This window comes from Homalodisca vitripennis, chromosome 2 (assembly GCF_021130785.1).
Source record: "Homalodisca vitripennis isolate AUS2020 chromosome 2, UT_GWSS_2.1, whole genome shotgun sequence".
Classification (NCBI taxonomy): domain Eukaryota; kingdom Metazoa; phylum Arthropoda; class Insecta; order Hemiptera; family Cicadellidae; genus Homalodisca; species Homalodisca vitripennis.
Genome location: NC_060208.1, coordinates 106,761,783 through 106,783,536, shown reverse-complemented (window position 1 = coordinate 106,783,536; position 21,754 = coordinate 106,761,783). Strand labels below are relative to the sequence as shown.

At 32.5% G+C, this 21,754-nt stretch overlaps 1 protein-coding gene across 1 annotated transcript in view; it reads left to right on the top strand.

The window, feature by feature from the left end:
• The window catches only part of LOC124355758, a 46,738-nt gene that overhangs the window by 18,861 nt on the left and 6,123 nt on the right, over window positions 1-21,754 (top strand). The window contains exons 4-8 of the mRNA XM_046806914.1: window positions 2,171-2,329; window positions 3,544-3,584; window positions 3,616-3,814; window positions 13,361-13,444; window positions 17,165-17,233. Coding sequence (XP_046662870.1) covers window positions 2,171-2,329; window positions 3,544-3,584; window positions 3,616-3,814; window positions 13,361-13,444; window positions 17,165-17,233 — 552 coding nt within the window. The remainder of the gene's footprint in view (window positions 1-2,170; window positions 2,330-3,543; window positions 3,585-3,615; window positions 3,815-13,360; window positions 13,445-17,164; window positions 17,234-21,754) is intronic.

The window sequence follows — 21,754 nt, the reverse complement described above, 5'->3', positions numbered from 1 at the left end:
TTATAAATATATTTTTCTGCAAGCCAGAATAAATTTAGTTTTTAAATAAAATAGTTGCCAAATTACCATCTTAAATGTTATAAAGATTAGCGTTTTCTGTTCTGTTACTTTGAATCATTATAACTTTTATAAACATTATAATCATTATATACTGAATCATTCATAACTTTTAAATACATGGAGAGCCGGGAATATAAATACACTCTTTTGAATTAAAAATGTACAATTTTCTCTAAAAATTAAAAAAATAAGGATTAGAAACATCCATGTTTAAATTTTTAAAACACAAAATCCTTATCTTTTGTAACTTACAGCAATTTTGTATGAAAATTTAGAAATTTCAAGAAAAAATACTTCCTTTATTATTTTGAACTGGAAGACGTAGGAAGATGACTCATGAACACTTGCTCTCACAGGCAGTTGTCCGTTTCGTTTCCAGAATCAATTGACTCGATGCCCAAGGCTTTAAAAGCTCATTTCAAACACTTTTAAGCATTTCATAGTGTTGACGAGTGTATGGCATAAGGCTGGGTGATTGCACATTTAGAAGACTGACAATCAATAATAGAAGTGGCAAAATTGGCCAAAATAAATGTGGTATGATTGAAAGTTATATATGTTTGGCTGGCTAATGTGGTGGGTTTGTTCAAAATGTTGAATTATGATTTTTATGATTGATATACATTTTGTACTGATTCTGGTAAAAACTATTTGATTCTTAGTTGCTGCAGTTTAAAATTGAACTTTGAGACTGTAATTATAATAATTGTTAAAATATGTTTAAAAAATGTTAAATATTAAACCTATATTACATAGTTTTTTTAACAAAATACACTTGCATTTTAACTTTATGTTCAATTTTCTAATAATCTATGATTTTACTTGTAAGATTGTTGTCATACTTGAGGATTTAAAACTGTCTAAAACTTCTATCTTGTCCTCACAGTTACTTGTAAACATAAATTGAAATCGGAAATATTTTTCTCTCATATTCATATTTGAACATTCTTATTTGAGGGCTGCTACCAATCTTTTTGAACTAAGTTAAAAAATTAGTTCATTTAATTTAGACGAATCCCTACATTAACTATCTCATACGTTAGTACACAATTAACTGAATTTTCAAATTACAAACAAATCATGAAGTGTCTTTGCATTAAGTGCAGTTTTTCACTTTCTCAGGTGTAAAAAGCATGTTTTGCACATCTGTGCAGCCTTATGTTTTGTGTTTCTTCTGGCTGCTTTGGGCTTTCAGATACATGCTTGAATTTATGTGTGTACATTTTTCTCTGTTAACAAGTTAGACTTTGGCTAATTTGTTGCCACATATGACCATTCATAATAATAATCTATTATCATTATCACCTCAGGTTTAATGATTTTTTTTTATATGTAGCTTGCTCGCTAATCCATCTGAGACAAGTTATAGGCTGGCCTATAATTCAGAGTTTACTAGCCTAAATTATAATATTAAGTGTAAGGTAGTATAAAAGAATATCAGTTAAATTTGCTTACGGGTAGAGTATGATTAAGCGGAGCCAGTTTTTTTAGATCAATATTAATAAACAATATTACTTAATTAGAACCAGAGCTGTAATTGAGTAATATTGTAATTATGTAATTAATATATAAATCAGCAGATACTGATCAATAAACTTGGAACAATTAATTTAACTTAAATTTGCACCAAACCCATTTAGTTTTAAAGCATATATTTTATGTAAAAATGACATTTTCTAATTAAGATATGTAAACTTTATAAAACTAAGCGAAACAGCATTCAAGATGATTAACTGTGTTTGGTTGGTTTCAATGTGTTTGTTATGGCTTCTCTATTATTTAAATAAGATTTTGGATAGACTTCAATAAGCGGCCTTCACTCATTATTTGGTTGATTTATACATCGAATTATTTGGTTGTTTTTATCCAATTAAAAATTTCATATTACAATTTATTTAACTTAAAATATGATTTCAACTTATTAAACTTAGTTACACTAATTTGTAATGTAAACCATAAACATCTAGAAGTAGCCTAATAGAGCTTGCATAAACATATATCTTAAATTTTTTTACTATAATGATGGCTAATGTCCAAAATCCTGCCATCCTTTCGAATCACCCATCATCAATAATAAGTATTAAACAAAGAACTGTTCTCTATGTTGCAGGTTATTGCACTGGTAGACTTCATGTACAGAGGAGAGGTGAGTGTAGAGGAGGACAAATTGGAAGCACTGATGCGAGCAGCTCAAACGTTGCAAGTCCACGGGTTGTCGAGTTGTCTAAAAGCTTGCTTGGAGAAGAGCAACATCACCCAGCCAGAACTGGTAAATTAATCACTGTAGTTTGATTATTTTTTTCCTTCTCTATAGTAACGTAAAAAGTTTCACAAAAGTTCTATCCATTCTATGGTGTTAATGTTTGTCCACTAAAAGTGTTGTCCAAACTAACTCAATAATTGATGTCACGTGATGCAGAACAACATCCACTGGCTTGTGTGTAACCTTACCTGCTAGTACTCTTCAGACTGTTATTTCGTCTTAAAAATATATAAGGTTACAGACAAAATTTAAACTTTTAAACTCTGGTTTATAACTTGTATGCCAATGTTGCACTACATGATGTGTGAGGAGACTGGTGAGATGATACAAAGTGACTTGACATGTGTTTTAATTTTCCAATCAGTGAATAACATTCAGTATAAAGCTAGGATAACTGATGAGTTTAATTTAGGACATTTTCTGTAAACTTAGTTTTTATCAGTTCTGAATGAGCATTTGAGGGCCAAAAGCTCTGAGGGAAAATTGACCCAAGTTGCTACCAGAAAAAACTTTTGTATAACTACTATTGTCTTGTAGGTAACATTCATTTACCATCATTCACATACAAACATCATGATGTTTTTTTATCATTCATTTACATTCATTTTTTTTTCGTATGTCAGATTCCTATAAACTTTTTAAAATTTTCTCTACATTACATTAGAAATTTTTTCAGTTTTACAAAATCGTGACATTAAGTCATGCTCTACAACTTCATCAATTTTCATGTTGACAACCAGAAACAACACGCACAACAAACTCTTGACATTGAGTCATTGTTCTGCACAGCTCAACAGTACTATGATTTATGATTACCAGGCTACATGTGAGTCAATAAGCGTATCTATACATTGTTTATTAATAGCCATATTGAATTAGCTTGTATATTTATTGGTTGTAAATACATTCCAGTGATTCAGATGTACATTTAACTAATCACTAAATACATCACTAAACTAATGAAAGTCAAATATAACAACTTCATATCAAACTTACTTCATTGGATTTATTTTTTAGGGTTTCTATATAAGAAAAAAATTAAAATTTCAATTAAATAAATTGTTTTTTTAGATTTTGTAGTAAAACATATCCATCATGATATTTTTATGATTCATTTATCTTTAATTTGTCTTTAATTATGGAACATAAAGAAACAAAAATTTAAATGGTATGAGATTTATAACCAATTTTATAAAGATAGTACAATTTTATTTTGACAGAATGACAATGAGGCAGAAGCAGAAGCGGAAGATTCTCAAGAGTCAGTGGAGAGCTGCGGAGTGGAGATGAAGGAAGTTGCAGATACCGTCCCTAGAGCCTCAGGTTCAACTGTCTACAGTGATAAGCAAACTGTGTGAACTGAACAGTGAGTTGGAATTGAGACCCATCACTCCCGCTGAGTCTACTTATAGGGACAGAGACAGGAGAGGGAGTAACTTTCCCTCTCTGCCTTTGCCCTTGGATAGAGAGGAAGTCCCTACATCACAAAAGGTATGCAACAATACTCAAATGTATTTTTTTTGTTGGAAGAATTGGTTTTTAATCCTAATAGATCAAATAATTAAAAACTTGGAACTTATATGGTTATTTGTGACATAGGGTAGGATAACATTCTACAAAATAGGAACTACAGTTGAAATGGATATTTTCAGTTTCTCTCTTACATCAAGTTGGCTCTACCATCGAGTTCAACTGCCATATAAATGGTTTGAGCAACGATTTTTGTCACTTTGAATTAGTGAAAGTTAGTTGTAACTTATGACAATGATTTACCAAACTGAAGTAAACTCTTTAATGCTGAAATTCTGAATGTAACTGTAGGGCTTGTTAAGAATGATCTGAAAATAAATCCAAACTTAAGATTTATTAGCCAAGAAGATACCGAATTTCACTGTGAAACTGTACTATTTCAAGAAACAATGAAAAAAGATCAATTTCAACTAATTTCAATTACTAGGACTATATCGCCCCCCAAAAGGTGATATAGGTAAAGAAATGAATAATCTCAGATATACTTGGAACAACAAACTTTATACAATCCCTACTGTGATTATTGGAGCCATCACTGTCGCCAACCTGCAAGAGAACTACAAAACTTAACTCAAGATCTGCTTTCAAGCTACAACCTAGACTATCATCTACAAGGAAGTTGAATCATAAAAAACATCCATTGCCACAGATGAGCTAAATTTCGAAGTTATGCTCTTAGGATTATTTGATTACAGCTCAACTAATCACCAAATGGGGACTCAAAAATGACACCAATAGTCAAACAGGAAAAATGATTTTTACACAAATGTCACATAAGGAAAATTCTTAAAAACTAAAGCTGGTTTGAAATAAGAAACACCAAAAATGTTGACGAAGTGTTCAATGAATTCCATAATACATATTAATACAAAGTGATCATAGACTTTCCAATCACTTTAAAAGAAGGCATAATAAACAGTAGAAATTTTTTGGGATGAAGGATATAAAAAAATTGAGAAATCATTGTTATGAAGCCCTGGAATCTAAGCACACACAAACTAGGAAGAAAATAAAGAGAAATGGCAAAAAGGAAAATAAACTATGACAAAAACTAAAAGCCATGAGACACTTACATACATGGAACAGATAAGATTTTTTGGACAATTCATGCCAACTCTTGCCTCAAACTTAAAAACTCACCTCCATGTGAATAACTCCTCCTATCTCTCTAAAATAAAAACTAAAGTTCAAAATAAATCTAAAATATCAATCCTCCACCAAAATATTCAACATTTCAGCTCCCGTAAACTTGCTTTGGAAATAATACTCGAAGAAATTAATCCAGATATTGTTATTCTCTCGGAACATACATTGTAAGATTTTGAAGTAATAAATGCAACAGTAAACAACTACGCAATAAAGTCAGATTTTTCTGTCACAAAACTTTTGGAGGAGGAGGAGTTATGATACTTACTAACAGCAAAAGTAGTACACAATTAAAAAATGTTAATATTCCAAAAATTACAGAATTAATAAGTGAAAAAGAATTTGAGTGTTGTGCAGTGGATGGTAAACTAGGCAATTTGTCAATATTTATAGTTGGATTGTACAGAACTCCTGGCATAATGTATGATAATGTGTTCTTGAATAAGCTTGACATTGCTCTGGGTATGTTACTTACTAAATATGAAAATATAATTCTGGCAGGGGACATAAATATAGATGTTTTAAAGGAGAATTCAGCTCATAATGGATTAAAGAATACTTTAATTCAGCACAACATACAATATATTGTTAATTTTCCTACAAGGGTTACCATTGGTTCTGAAAGTGGTATAGATAATATTATTACTAATATTGGTCACAACTTTCAGTTTCTGGTCTGGTCACGGAGCTATCTGATCATGATGCTCAGCAGTTAGAAATAGCTTATCCTAATAAAAAAGAAAACCAGCCAATTTCACAACTAAAATGAAAATTTACAAAAGAAAATAATGAATTATTTGTTAAAAAATTAGCTTCAGAAACATGGCTAGATCTGTACAATGCTCCAGTAGAACATAAATATGACACTTTTTACCGCATATTTATATATTATTTCAATTTATGCTATCCATTAGTAAAATCCAGGGTTGATAACATTAATAAGGACAATTGGATAAACTATGAACTTAAAAAAGAAAAGGAAGAATTAATTGCATTAAGTCAGACTGTTAGGTTAACTAAAGATAGGGCTACAAAAGAATTACTTAATGAAAGAAAAAAAATATATCATTTAAATGCCATTGATGCAAAAAAGGAATTTATAAATAATAAAATCATGAATTCTGATAATGTCTGCAAATCTACTTGGAAAATAATAAATAAAGAAATAAAACCTAAAATAGAAAGAAACAATGACATTAGATTGATTGCAGATGGCCAAATGAGCTCCGATCCATACAAAGTTTGTGAAATATTTAATAGTCACTTCATAAATATGTTGTAGATGACAGTATAGTTCAAAATTTCCCTATCTGTGTTAACCATAATATTAATAATTTAAATACTCAAAATCCACCCAACAAACAGCTTCGTATAAAGCCTTTAAGCAAAATCGAACTTGATAAAGTCATATCATCTTTTAAAAATAAATTCTCTGTGGGGTATGACGATGTCCCTATGCCTATTATAAAAAATGCAAAATATCTATTGAGTAAACCATTGATGCATGTTATTAACTCTTCTTTTGTGAGTGGAATATTTCCAAAAAAACTGAAAATTTCTAAAATAAAAATAGTTTTTAAGAAAGGTAGTACAACTGATCCTACTAATTATCGTCCATTGTCAATACTGCCAACCTTCTCCAAAATATTTGAGCGTGTAATGCATATTAGGTTAGTGGAATTCTTAGAATCTAATGGGTTATTTGAGGAGGAGCAGCATGGGTTTAGGTCGGGTAGATCTGTCATCACTGCTGGAATTGAGTTTGTGGAGTCAGTTCTGGATTCTGTGGACTCGGGTAATTGTGCTTTTGGTATATTTATGGACCTCAGCAAAGCATTTGACAGAGTCTGCCATAACACTCTTATTAGAACATTTAGGGATTGTGGGTGTGCCGTTGAACTGGTTTATTTCTTATCTTAAAGAGAGAAAACAATACGTTGAACTTCCTCATATTCAGAATGGGCAACTAACCTCTGTTAAATAAAAAATGAAAATAATTAAATATGGAGTCCCTCAAGGCTCTATACTTGGCCCCCTATTATTTCTGTGCTATATTAAAGGTTTGCCGAGTACTGTATTAAATTTAAATAGTAAAATGTGTTTGCATGCAGATGACTGTAACCTAGTTATATCTCATAAATCTCTAAACGAAATAGAAAATATAGCAAACCAAAATATGACATCAATATATAATTATTTTTGTGAAAAAAATTTGTCACTTAATGCAGATAAAACTAAATATATTTCATTTTGTACACACAAAAATAAACTCAGTCCACAGCCAAAAATTGAGGTTCAAAACACACAAATAGAAAGAGTAGATCAAATTAAATTTTTAGGTTTGACATTGGATGAATGCTTGACTTGGGATGGTCACATACAGGCAATTCAAAGGAAAATATCTTCTGGTCTTTACGCATTGAAATCAATTTCAAAATATTGTAATCTGGAAACTTTAAAATTGGTTTATTACTCACATATTCACTCGCATATTTCTTTTGGTGTTGCTTTGTACGGAGCAACAAGTAATGCTAATTTGCAAAGTATTTTGCTGTTACAAAAAAAGGCTATGAGGGTTATGTTAAATTTACAGAGACAGGAGTCAGTGAAACAAATATTTTCGGATTTAGGTATTTTAACTATTTATGGGCTTTACATTATGGACACGATATTAGAAGTAAGGAAAGCTAATTACACCTTACCTAGATTAGGCACCTTCCATAACTATTCAACTAGACACCGTAATCAATTGGCAGCTCTACAGATTAATTTACAGTTCACAAGGAAAAAACCAATAGTTGCAGGCATTAGATTTTACAATAATTTACCTAAAGATATCTTAGCAATTGACAATTTTCAAAACTTTAAAAATAAGCTAAAGCAGTATTTGATCAGTAGACCACTTTATTCATTTGATGAGTTTTTTGTTTTTAGTTAGTAGCCTTAAGGACTGAAATGTAAAATACACAAAATAATCTTGTATATAATGATAACCGTTATAATGACCGATTAGTCATGGGCCTAGAATATAAATTTTGTAGATTGAGTAGGCATTATGCACCTTGTATGATCTTATGATACCATAGTTATTGTAATATATGGTATATTGTAAACTGACACCATTTTATGTTTGTTACATGTTATGTACAAATTATGAATAAAGTGAATTTGTATTGTATTGTATAACAAGCCTAAGGCTTTACTGCATATTACTAATTCTTTAAAGCAAAAAAAAAAAAACAAATAGACATTCAAAACAATTATCATTAACACAATGACATCTTATGGCACAGTAGTCTTGTGTTCCTGTAGTACAAGACGTATCATTGCAAGCCAGGCCGTTTTGCCTTATCATATTTATTAATAATAATGGGTGATTCAAAAAGAGCGCCGGTTTTGATATATCAAATTAAGAGATTTATTTGAACGAAAATCTGAAATCAAATACATAAATATGTTCATCTAACCTTCCGATTTCATGTATGAAAAATAATGTCATGCATGTGTCCTCCTCTGCTACGCTGGCACGCAACAACTCTGAATATGAAATTAGCCATGACTGCACGACAAGTTTCCACTTCAATTTGGCTGACAACCCATCGAATTTCCTCCTTCAACTCATTGATGGTTCGGGGTTTATTGGCATAAACTAATGACTTTAGATAACCCCAAAGATGAAAGTCACAAGGTGTTAAGTCACATGACCTTGGTGGCCATTGATGGTCGGAATTACGAGAAATGACGCGATCCTGAAAGCGGTCACGGAGCAACACAATTGTTTCACGGGCAGCGTGGCAGGTGGCACCATCCTGCTGAAACCACAACTGGTCAATGTCTATGTTATCCAAATGAGGCCACAAAAACTCCCTAATCATCGTACGGTATCGGCCTCCATTCACTGTCACAGCTTGCTCTTCCTGATCTTCAAAAAAATAAGGGCCGATGACGCCGCCCGACCGAAAGCCGCACCAAACTGTCACTCGTTGTGGATACATTTCCCTTTCGTTAATCATGCGAGGGTTTTCTGAACCCCAGATACGGCAGTTCTGTTTATTAACAAATCCATTTAATTGGAAGGGCGCTTCATCACTGAAGATGATATTCATTGCGAAGTGTTCTTCCTCCTGCGAATTTCTCAATACCCAATCAACAAACTGTCATCTCTTCTGGTGATCTGTCACCTTCAATTGTTGCGTCAGCTGAATTTTATAGGGGTGATATTTGAGATCGTACCGAAGAATTCTCCGTACAGAAGAACATCTTAAACCCAATTGTTGAGAACGGCGACGTATTGATTTCGCTGGGCTAACAGCCACACTGTCACGAACCACCTCAATGTTCTGTTCAGTTCGGGCACAACGACGACGTCCAGAACTTTTGAGGTCGACTGTTGAACCCGTTCCTTGAAACTTTTTCATGAGTCTGCGAACTGTTGATTCATTCGGTGCTTCATTACGTTCTAGAGTACCGCGAAGTCGCCTAACAGTAGTCGCATAACTCTCTCCACTCTGATAAATCGTTTTCACTATTAACACTCGTTGCGCACAAGTAAACTTCTCTCCCCGCACTTAGTCCTAAAAAGGACCTTTGCGCCTCCCTTACTTTAATTTGTGCCCTCAAAGACCGAGGCTTTTGCAAAAACCAATCAGATTTAAGAGGAGATATGCTCCCATGGTTAGACACAGAATGCACTAATGAGAGAAATATCAGCTGTGTCAACAATCGGAATGTAGACAGAAATAGAATCAAGATCAAACATTGTTGCCAAATGATAAAATAAAATTTACCTGTCTTTTCAAAACCGACGCTCTTTTTGAATCACCCTTTATAAAGAGATCTCAATTAATTTCAATACTTATGTTATCGCAAGAAACTAATCTTCTATACTCGTGCGAAATTTAAACATTATATCTCAGGCCTAAGTGCACTGAACCTAGTTTATTTGCCACAACATAGGTGTGCAATGACGTGTACTGCAAAGAGCCACACTGTATAGAGCAGCAGTGAAGGTGATAATGGCAACTTTTGTTAACCTAAAAATCACTGTTCTACATCAAAATATCCAAGGACTGAAGAATAAAACTAACAGATTAGTCCACCTTCTTGAAGAAGTACAGCCAAGGATCTTAATACTCACAGAACATGGACTTAAAGAAGACATTTTAAAAAATATCAAAATTTCTGGCTACACACTTGCCACCCACTTTAGTAGAAGTAACCATACTAAAGGAGGAGCAGCAATATATGTTGACGAAAACATATTCCACCTGACAGAGAAAATCCCTGTTTCAGCATACTGTCAAGAATTAATCTGCGAAACAGCAATGATTAAGCTAACATTGAACAAAAAACCATTATACATTACTGGAATTTATAGACCTCCTTCTGGTAACCTTCATCAAGCACTGAGTCTAATATCAGAAATGTTGGAAAAAACAAAAGCAGAAAATCACCCCATTCTATTATTAGGTGACATCAATGTTGACTGCTTAAAGACTGACAACGAAAACAAACAACTTAATAATGTTTTGACCAGTCACAACATTCATAGATTGAATCTACCTCCTATTAGGATTACATCGAATACAAGGTCTTCAATTGACTGTGTTTGTACAAATCTACCACTTGAAGACGTAGAAAGTAAGGTATTTCACAGCGGCCTATCTGACCATACTGCACAACTTTGCACGTCACAAATAAGGACTTGTCAGGAAAACACCTATTACAGTGGAATGAGCCGAAACTATTCCCAGAATAACCTTAGTATGTTAAATGCTTTACTGCTACAAGAAATTTGGGATGAAGTGCACAATGCTTACACTGCAGAAGAAGCATATACTAAATTTATGTCAATAGTTACCATGGCTCTCAATCAAGCATGTCCATTAAAGAAAATTAGAAGGAAAAAGAAGGTGACAAATAAACATTTTGTAGACCATCAGGTAAACTTGCTAAAAGAAAACTTCCTTCAGAAACTTCTAGTATATGAGAAAACAAATAATGAAGAAGATAAACGCAATCTAGCAAAGGCTAAGAAAGAATATGACTTGAGACTGAGAAAATTAAGACAAGAGGCATCAGCCAGTTTCATAAATAGAGCAGAAAATAAATCTAAAGCCTTGTGGAAGATAATAAACGATGAAAGACAGACAAAAAATGTAATACAACAAACACTCAAGCTTGAAATTGATGGACATGTAAAAGATAACCCCTATAAAATTGCAAACCATATGAATCACTTCTTTACCAGCATCGCTGAGAGAACGCTGAAAAACAATCCTAAACCATCTATAGACCCACACACAACCTCGGACACCGGCCATGACTTACATAACTACCAACATGCAAGCCAAATAGAAATACAAAATATTATAAAAAATCTCAAACAAAAAACTTCTGCAGCCACCGACAATATCTCCACAAAAATACTTAAACATTGTAAGGAATTACTAACGATCCCCCTCACAAGTATTATTAACAAATCATTGAGTCAAGGTAAATTTCCATCAGCCCTAAAACTTGCAAAAGTTTACCCAAAACATAAAAAGGGGAGTAAAACCGAAGTTGGCAATTACAGGCCAATATCAATATTGCCAACTTTCTCTAAAATCTTAGAAAAAGTTGTCCTGAGAAGGCTTTTGGACCACTGTGAGAAGTTTAATTTATTAACTGAGAGACAACATGGTTTCATCAAGGGAAAATCAACCATGACCGCCCTGACCGATTTTGCTGACTACATAATTGACAACCTTGAGGAAGCAAAACATGTTACTAGTTTCTTCCTAGACTTGAGTAAAGCATTCGACTGCTTGAGCCATGATCTCATATTACACAAATTAGACAAATTAGGAATTAAGAGCACAGCCAAGATGTGGTTTAAAAGCTATCTTAAAGACCGAAAACAAATAGTAGAAATAAAACAAGCAACAAGTGGAATCACAGCAATAACTAGATCAAGACCTTTACCTATAAATCGAGGAGTGCCCCAGGGGTCTGTTTTGGGACCAGTATTATTTATACTGTTTACAAATGACATACCCGAACACCTGGACAAATTTTGTACAGTTTCAATGTACGCTGATGATACCACCTTGCTCTTGAGTGGACAAAAAGACAATCTAGATATCAGATCATTCACAGCCTTGAACATGGCTTATCAGTACTGCCACTCAAATGACTTGGTGGTAAATCCAGACAAAACTAGTCAAGTCGCATTTGGGAGAAGATGTGATGAAGTACCAACAATACCCGATGTGGAAAGAAACACCCAAGCTAAATATTTAGGAGTCATTGTTGATGAGGGATTTACCTGGTCACAGCATGTAGACAATCTTCTCTCCGAATTAAATTCCTCCCTTTATATGATCAAACGTACAAAATGTATAAGCGACATATCTACTGCGAAAATTGCCTACCATTCCTTGTTTGAAACTCACATCAGGTATGGCCTAATGATATGGGGAGGAACTTCCGCAAGTAATCTTCAGAAAGTTTTGATTCTACAAAAGAGGGCCGTAAGAACCTTAGCTGAGCTAGGCTACAGAGAAAGTTGTAGAGAAGCCTTCAAAACCCTGAAGATTATGCCAATAGTAAACCTCTACATAAAAGAAGTCATCTTGTATGCTGTTGGACAACCCCTGACGCAGAATAGACACCTACATGACTACAATACTAGACACGGTACTCGTTACCAACTACCAGTTCACCATCTCTCCCTATATGAAAAGAAACCCTCCTACATAGGCATGAAGCTGCACAACCTTCTACCTGAAGAATTGAGATGCCTCACTGGGAGAAGACTGAAGACTACTCTTACTGACTGGCTAATTAACAATCCTTTTTACTCACTTAACGAGTTTATTGAAAGAAGACAATGAACATTGCCATTTGAAAAACTTATTTTTGAAATTGTAACAACTGTTTGTGATGATTTTATTTGACGCCATTTCAATACTTAATGTATTTGAAAATAAAGAATATTTGTATTTTGAAAATCAAAATAATTTAATCAAATAGAGTATAAAATTTATATAGAAGATTTTACTGCATTATTTAGTTTGATTGAGTAAAATATTAAGCATCTATACAGTTGTATTAAAAAAGAAAGCAGTTTACAAATAATTTAATATAAACAAAACCATTCAGCCATGGGATTCAAAATAAAAACTAGGGGTCTTATAATCTATTAAGAAGTTTTAACTGTAAAACAAGTAGCTCAGTTGCACAATAAAGTAGGTAAAATCAAGTGTTTTGTCTTACATGTTCTATAAAAAGTTTTTGAAGTTTATTTTATTCTAATCACTTTATGAAAACTATATTAACTGTAAACAAACACAAATTAAATTATGCTGATTTTTCCAGAATGTGGTGAAGGAAGAAATAGAATTTATCGAAGACAGATCACAACTATCTCCAGCTCATCTAGAGCCACTAATTCAAATCCAGGTAACTCTGTTATTGATTTTGTATGCATTCCAGCAATTGAATACATCACTTAAATAATTTTGTAAAGTAAATCTTATATCAGAAATTTAAAATTAATATTTTACAACGTTAGAGACCAAGATGGGATTTTTCGCCACTTTGTATACAAAAAGGAAGCAGTTTACAATCAAATTAATTTGGTTAATTAAGTATTAAGGTTTATTTTTATTATAGATTACGCTATATTATGTAATACATAAGTTTAGAAGATTGTAATTGTATACAAATAGAAATAATTAATAACAAAATAGTTCAGATTAAGAATTAACCCTTTGAGTGCCGCAGCGTCTACATAGTAGATGTTGTGAAATGTGCATAAATTGCCGGCATCTACCCAGTAGACGATTTGTATTTAATTAATATCACATATAATTCATTTTTGTTTTGACAAATAATTTATTTCTCGGCAATGTACAAGTTTCGAAAAATCGATTGTGATTGATTTTTATTGTTCACCGCCTCCTTGTAGTTATTTGCAATCATAAAAAAAACAGATGACGCAATAGTTGGTTAGCTGCTACTTGTTGCCATTAACTACACAGTTTGGTTCGTTGGGTGTTTACATTGTGCTAGTTTCGTGTGTTTATGCTGAAAATTGTTATTACTATTCTGCAATTGTGTTCAGTAAAACTTACAATGCATTTATAAACTTCTTTTTTCTTGTTTATTTGTTTAGTGATGTATATTTTATTGTTGGATTGGTGATGAAGCAAAACGCAAGTTCCAATCAAACTATTGATTTTAGGTGAAGTAAGGTTATATTGTAGGCCTGTGTATATTTTTATATACTTTTTATATAATTAGTATTTTACAGTCGTCTTACTTCATTGAGTGAAATAGGATAGTTATAATGTTGTTTCTAAACTTTTGACAAACTTGAACAAAAATTGCTTTTTGTTGTATTTTGTATATATTGCAGTATCTGGTTAAATATTACTGTAACACACACCATATTATGCATGATTTTTATTCAGTTTTTCATGCTCTTTCATATGGTATAGGTATGGTATAGCTAAAAAAAAATTAAAAAAATATTGTATATATAAAATTTTAGTTCAAACTAAAATTTTTTTTTTTTCATTTTTTAGTTTTTTGTTATAACCTATATTCTTTTTGTGTAAATAAAAATAAAATTATAATATTATATGGAAAAAATACCTTGTTTTATAACACACAAACTAAAAAAAATATTATTCAAATCGGTTGAATAGTTTTTTTTAATATAGTTTTTTCCCCACACGCTTGCAAAACAGAAGGAAATGCTCCGGCAATTTATGCGTATGACTTGGGAAAATATGCTGTGGCACTCAAAGGGTTAATATTGGTTTTGTATAAGTTGGACAAACTTGAACATTGACCTTTCCCTGAAAGTTTTTTAATTTAATAAGCAAAACCATTCAGCCATGGGATTTAAAATAAAAACTAGGGGTCTTATAATCTATTAAGAAGTTTTAACTTTAAAACAAGTAGCTTAGTTGCACAATAAAGTAGGTAAAATCAAGTGTTTTGTCTTACATGTTCTATAAAATTGTTTGAAGTGAAGAGATTTTGAAATAAGAATAGGCCAATATTCTTACAAGGGAATCTAAGAATGTTCATGTAAACGTTCAGTAAAATTGGTTGAATAGTTTGTGAAAGCAAAACAACAAACAAAGGCACTTTTTCATTTATATTATTAGGATGGTATTAGGGTGCAACACTTGGTACATAAGAAACAAAACCTGTGTTTAGAATTTTAATGTAGTATGATGTAATGTCATCCTTGATGAAAAAATGTGAGTTCCATCCAATAATAACTTAAACATAGACCTAACCTTCAAACTGACAATCAACATTATAATGTTGATCTATAAATCATGTTACAAGTGGCAATCAACACTATAATGTCAAGCTGACACCTGTTTTGACAGTTCATATATTACATAAATCAACACTACAACCACTATTTATATACCATTTCAAACAGAAAGAGTTGCTGATTTCATGGTGAAATTTATTTTGCTGTTTTAACAGCAGTGATGTCACAGTGAAGTCATAAATCTTGCCAGAAAGATAGTCTTCATCTAGCCATTTTGAAAATAAGCGTTATGTCCTGAGGTTTATAGCTTTGTTTTTGGCTATATTATGCTGAATTTGTGTATATTTTGGAAATATTTAGTTTACAAATTATATTTGTTTTGTTAATTTTTTAAAATAATCTTATCCAAAGTAACAAATTTAGGTACATCCCACAAGTTTTCAAAAATAAAAAATTTAGAAATTGGTTAGTAATTAATTTATTGTTTTGTAGTGCATATAATTATCTAAATTTTGGAAAGATTTAGTGTAAGAATTACATTTTTTGTAAATGTTTGAAAATAATCGTACCCATCGTAACAAATTTAACAAACTTTTCTTCAACACAACCTGGATACTATTATATATTTTCTGAAACTAGATAAATGAAGAATGCATGTGCTATATCAGATTCTAATATTTATAATATTATTACACTTTACCAGGGGCAGCTTTACTACTTAAAAAAATTAGTGGTCTTTTTTGTGGTTTATGCATAATAATTTTATATTTATTATCTCCACATTTTCCTGAAAAAATGTATTACAAATATAGGTTTATATTAAAAATTTATTTACTTACAAAATATTTAAAGTTCGGGTACTGGCCTGCCATCTGAAGTAAAGATGACTGCCAGTTCGAGGGTTAATATAGTTTATGGTAAATATAAGTAAAAAATAGTCCTTCCGGCTCAGTCAGAAGTAGGCAGATTTTGTGACAGCTAAAATATTAATATTTTTTTAACATTTATTCAATTACTGAAAACCATTTGAGATAAATAAATGTTTACAATAAAAAGGAAATGTTATAAGCATTCCAGAATAGTTTTGATTTTTTTCTACCAGCTTTGGCCACTATATAGAAAGAAATGACGTTCCAAGCTGGTCAATAAGCTTTAAAAAAATTTAGTCAAGATATTAAGAAAGATCAATTTTTGTACCAAGTTTGAGCTTGTTTCAGCATTCTTATCACCAGTTCTTATGGAATTTCCATATCATCAATATCTTGAAAACTGTTCAAGATACCAACAATTTTTTATTATAATTATTTAGCGATCAGTAGTATCTCAAGTGCTTAAAATAATACCCACACCACATTCCACTAGATTAATTGTAAGAAAGGATCAATAATTATCCCAACTTAAAATATGGAACTTATTATTAAGGAGTCGGGAGGTCCTTCTTAAAATCGTTTTGTTGTCTATCATTCAGTGTGATAACTTATGATAGAAAGATCCTAGAGACTTGAAACTTGGTACATAGGTGCCACTAGGTCCAAGGAAGAACTCTATTGATTTTATGGTCAGAAGGCAGCAAAGTTGTCCTTACAGTCAGTGTGCTACTTTTGTTAAATTATCGGTTTGTCGATATTTCACTGTATTGGTATATTTAATCAGAGGTACTACAATATTTGACCTATCAAAAGGGTGTAATTCCCGTCTTATTTTGCTCTAAAGGTGATTCCTGATGATCATCTTAACCAGGATATATGTTAAGGATTCGAGTTAAGCCCAAATACTTTATCTCACATTTCACAAGGAGGAGCAGTCAGATCAACCCCTTCTTTTTAGGTTTATATCTATTGTACATGTGATGGTACATATTTTAATAAATATATTTGTTTTAGAGCGTTTTCTCTGAACAGTCCCAGCCAGAGGAGAAAACAGAGAATTCAGACGACTGTATTGAAGTTGAGGTTAGTAATTAATTCTTGAATAAGAAAAGAAACCTTTAATAATTCTTTAAATAAGACAAATAATTAATTAGTAAACCATGAGTACAATTTAAAAGATGTTATTTTCTTAGGACTATACAGAGTTTAGCTTCCAAACTTACTCTGGAACAAATATTAGACTACATCGTCAGAATCTATCTACAGAGCATTTTCTTTAATTTCTCACAATAATATTTAATCATACGTAAAGGAAAAAATATTGTGTTGTATATATTTTTTTAACCTCTGATTCTTTTTGTACTATCTGTATGAACTCATATACAAAGGGAAAATACACGGGGAATTTAGTTTACTTGGATAATATTTTCATCACGAATTAAAATATTAGCCATCGTTCAGTGAAACAAGAAAACAGTAACACTACGTTTCGAGATCTGCAATCTGATCTCTTCTTCAGGTAAAGAACTAACCTAATACATAATTACAAACTAAGTTAAAATAAACAAATCTTACTAAAGCGTTGTGGCACGCCTAAGTCAGGAATCACAACCTACATGTTGTTGTCAACTTCACTAACACTAAAGACATGCACTTAATACAAAACTATACAAAACACTAATCATTAAAACTAAACTACGGAATACAGGTCACAATGCGTCTTCACTCGTCTACTGACCAAACGTAGTGTTACTGTTTTCTTGTTTCACTGAACGATGGCAAATGTCCGGAAAAATCCTGTTTCCTTCACAATCCTTCCATCGTCAAAAATAACCTTTAAAAAAAAAAATAACCTTTAAACAAAGAATTAAAATATTATTTCAATTTGTTTATTATGGTAGTGGTATTTCATTTAAATAATCCATTACTGTTATAGTTAACAAATTAGTACTTACAGATTTTATCTTCAATTTCATTGAGAAATGTTAGCAAGAAAATAATTCATTGTAGAAGACTTTTTAATGGGCTAGTTTTATAACAATTTAATATACAATCAAATCTGGGTAGGTCGATTGCAGCATGACCTCGGCAGCCAATATCTATACCGACGACAAGCTCTTCCGACTTCATTTGTAGCCAACCTACACAGTTTATTACCCCATTAACAGTTTTCTTTTGATATGTTAAACTATGTTGTTTTGCTGAATGTTTTACTGATTTTTGCAAAGACAAGTTTTTAGAATTAAAACATACTTTTTTTATGCAAAAAACGTTATTTTTAGTGTAATTTTTCAAATTTGTATATCTTCCACTGTCATTTTCACTATCTGTGTCCATGTCATCATTACGCAAACTAAGTCAATCGTCTATCGTGCTTCGGATGTCCATGATGCAATAGACACTAGAAATAAAACCTATAAATACTCCAGGATGGGTGACATATAACAACACGCGGTAGCTGTCTGCACTGTGTGACACTACGGAGAACTCACCAAGGTGCAAACACTCATGACAGAGGACCATGGAAGTGCTGACATCCAGTAGAAAATGCATGAACTACTTGTACGGCATGCATTTTCATAGAAATGTTTCAATCACAATATTACAGCAGAGCAGGAAACATAATATAACAGGAAAAATATAACAATGTGTAGTATTATGTCAGTAACACACTTTTATGCAATCATATGAAATATTACGTCAAAAACCGTGAAGGTGTTAACATTTTTGTATTCATGTCTTTTCCAACAACTTTAATGCTGACAAGAATCATCCCGCCAAATAAACAAATGCTCTGTAACTTTTTTTTGTTTTTTAGTTCAGAAAAGTTTTGTTACCAATGTTTATAGTTTATTGTATTAAAAATTAAAGCAAACTAGACTTTTTAAAATGCTTATTATCATGTCAATATACATCTATGTATATGAGTACCAAATCTCAGAATTCTATTACAACTGTACCTACCTATGCTTTACGGCACTGATAATGAACCACAGTGAATTAAAAATGAGCATCAGTTTTAACATGGGTTCATTATTAAGAAGGGAGCGTGGTTTGGATTCAAATTGGTTCTTATATGTGAATGCCCATTATATTTCTTTTTTTTATCTGTGACAATGGTGTTCAACAGTTTAGTTTTTCTAATACTGAAGGCTTGCATTTGATGTTATAGTGAATCAGTTATCTAAAAGTGAGAACTTTATATTTTGAAAACTTATCACATTAAAATTACTTTACATGCAAAATAAAAGAAATCATACATATCCGTTTCAATTCAGCAATCAATTATCGTTTCAATTCAGCGTGATAAAGTAAGGACACATAATGCTTTAACACGTTTCCCATGAATAATGAAATGCACTCATTCAGTTAAGGTACTTAAAGCATCAGCTGGCTCGCACAATTTTTTCTGAGATCATTAATTATTATATTAATGAAATTTGTCTGTAGTTTCCTGACTGTTGACCTCAAATGGGCAGCACGAACATGTTCTATATTCTGTGCTTTGTAACCATGTTTAAACTCATTAATTCAGAAGTAAATGGCCTGATACAAAATTTGTATGAACATCATTCAAGTTAGGTTTTAATTTGTGCAGGTAGAAGAATTATACACATTAATGTCAGGTAACACTTCACCAGGAAATATAATTTTTACTCACAGCGTGTAATTCTGTTTTCTTGTCTTAAGGTTAAAACTACAGTTGATAAACACTTAACTATAAGCGGTATATGTTTAAAACTTGTAGGACCAAGGGCGTATATAAGGGGGGGGGGGGGCTCAGGGGGCTCGAGCCCCCCCCGAAATTTGAAACACAAAAAAAAATATTATAACTTATATACGATAATTTATTTTTATTTTCAATAAGCTGTGCTTCTATACTTTCGACTACATTAGTATTATAGTTTATAGTGGAATTTTAAGAATACATTATGATACCTAACAATATTCAATATTTATTTTTTTTCAGAGGTTTGAAATTACTAATATTTTGTAAGCATGCAAATAAGCGTTGCAACTGTAAAGAGTGCGAGGTAGCCTGACGCTCCTGACTGTCGCGTCGGCCGCTCGTGTAGTTGCCAGCGCCAGGCATGCGTATATGACGATGACGTGTCGCCGCGGCCCCGCTGCCTAGCAACCCTCCTCCTCCTACAACCCCCCACCCACTCCACCACAACCTGACCTCATTCCGCACTACCACGCCATTGTCTGCTGTTGTCTAGTGCGTATCACCCGTGGTGACATTTTAAGTGCTGTATGCATATGTGCTGTGATTGTAGTGACTGTTATCAAGTGATATGTTTTGTTGTCGCGTTATTTTAAACATGATCTGATTACTTTATAGTTGACAGTTTACGTGTGAAGTACATAGGCTACATTAAACATTTAAAATGAAGAGTCAGAGTTCGATTCAAGCTTTTTTCGTGAAGAAAAAACGTGTTTCGTCTGAGATCGACGAGCAGACATCGTTTGAAATAACACTGAGTCCCTCCACTTGTGCTACATCAACTGGCAGCGTTGTTGAGATCAAGGATCACACAGGTGAAATTGAACATAACCTTAACGAGAGTAATCACACTTTGTTAGTTCACAATATCAATGATATTGGTCATTACTGCTCCTCAACTTCCTTTTCACTTCAAAATGAAGAGAAAATTTCAATTATTGAGAACTGTTGGAAGCTCAACGTAGTTACGAATTTCCTAAAGTTGAAAATAACAGAAGTTTTCAATTATAAGTGGTTGGAAGACTTCAAATGGTTAGCTTATTCGGAAGCAAAGGAAGGGGCCCTGTGTAAATATTGTGTTTTTTTCTCACACAACACAGGTGGGAAAGGAAACCATCAGAGTTTAGGAGTATTAGTATCAAAACCACTTACTACAAAGCTTAAGAAAGCTAGGGAGGTTTTCATGCAACATGAAAATAAACAATATCATAAAACTGCAATGTTAATGGCTGAAGACGTAAAATCCTTAGTACATGGAAAAACAGAAAAAAGTGTGATAAACAGTATCAACATGCAGAGAAAAAATGAATGTTCAGGAAACAAAAATAGAATTATACCGATAATCCAGACAATTAGATATTTTGTGGAAGGCAACAAATTGCTCTTAGAGGGCATCGTGATGGTGGAAGAGTGGATCTTGACGAGCTATACAAAATGATGGTAATTTTCGCTCTTTATTACGGTACAGGGCTAATTACGGGGACAATAATCTTAAAACACAGCTAGAAAACTGGTGGTGGCAAAAAACTATGTATACTAGTTCTGTTATCCAAAATGAAATTATAGGTATTTTTGGTTCCAAAATACAGTCAAAAATTGTATCCAACGTGAGAAAATCTGTATTTTATTCAGTATTAGCAGATGAGACAACAGACATTAGCCAAATTGAACAATTTTCCCTCTGTGTCCGATATGTTGACGAGGAATTGTTTAAAATTAGGGAAGATTTTCTGGCTTTTGTACCCGTGTATGATGTAACAGGTCAAGGTTTAGCCAATACATTAATGTCAAGTCTAACCAGTCTTGGACTTGATTTAAACAATTTACGTGGTCAAGGATATGATGGGGCTTCTGTCATGAGTGGCCAGTTCAGAGGG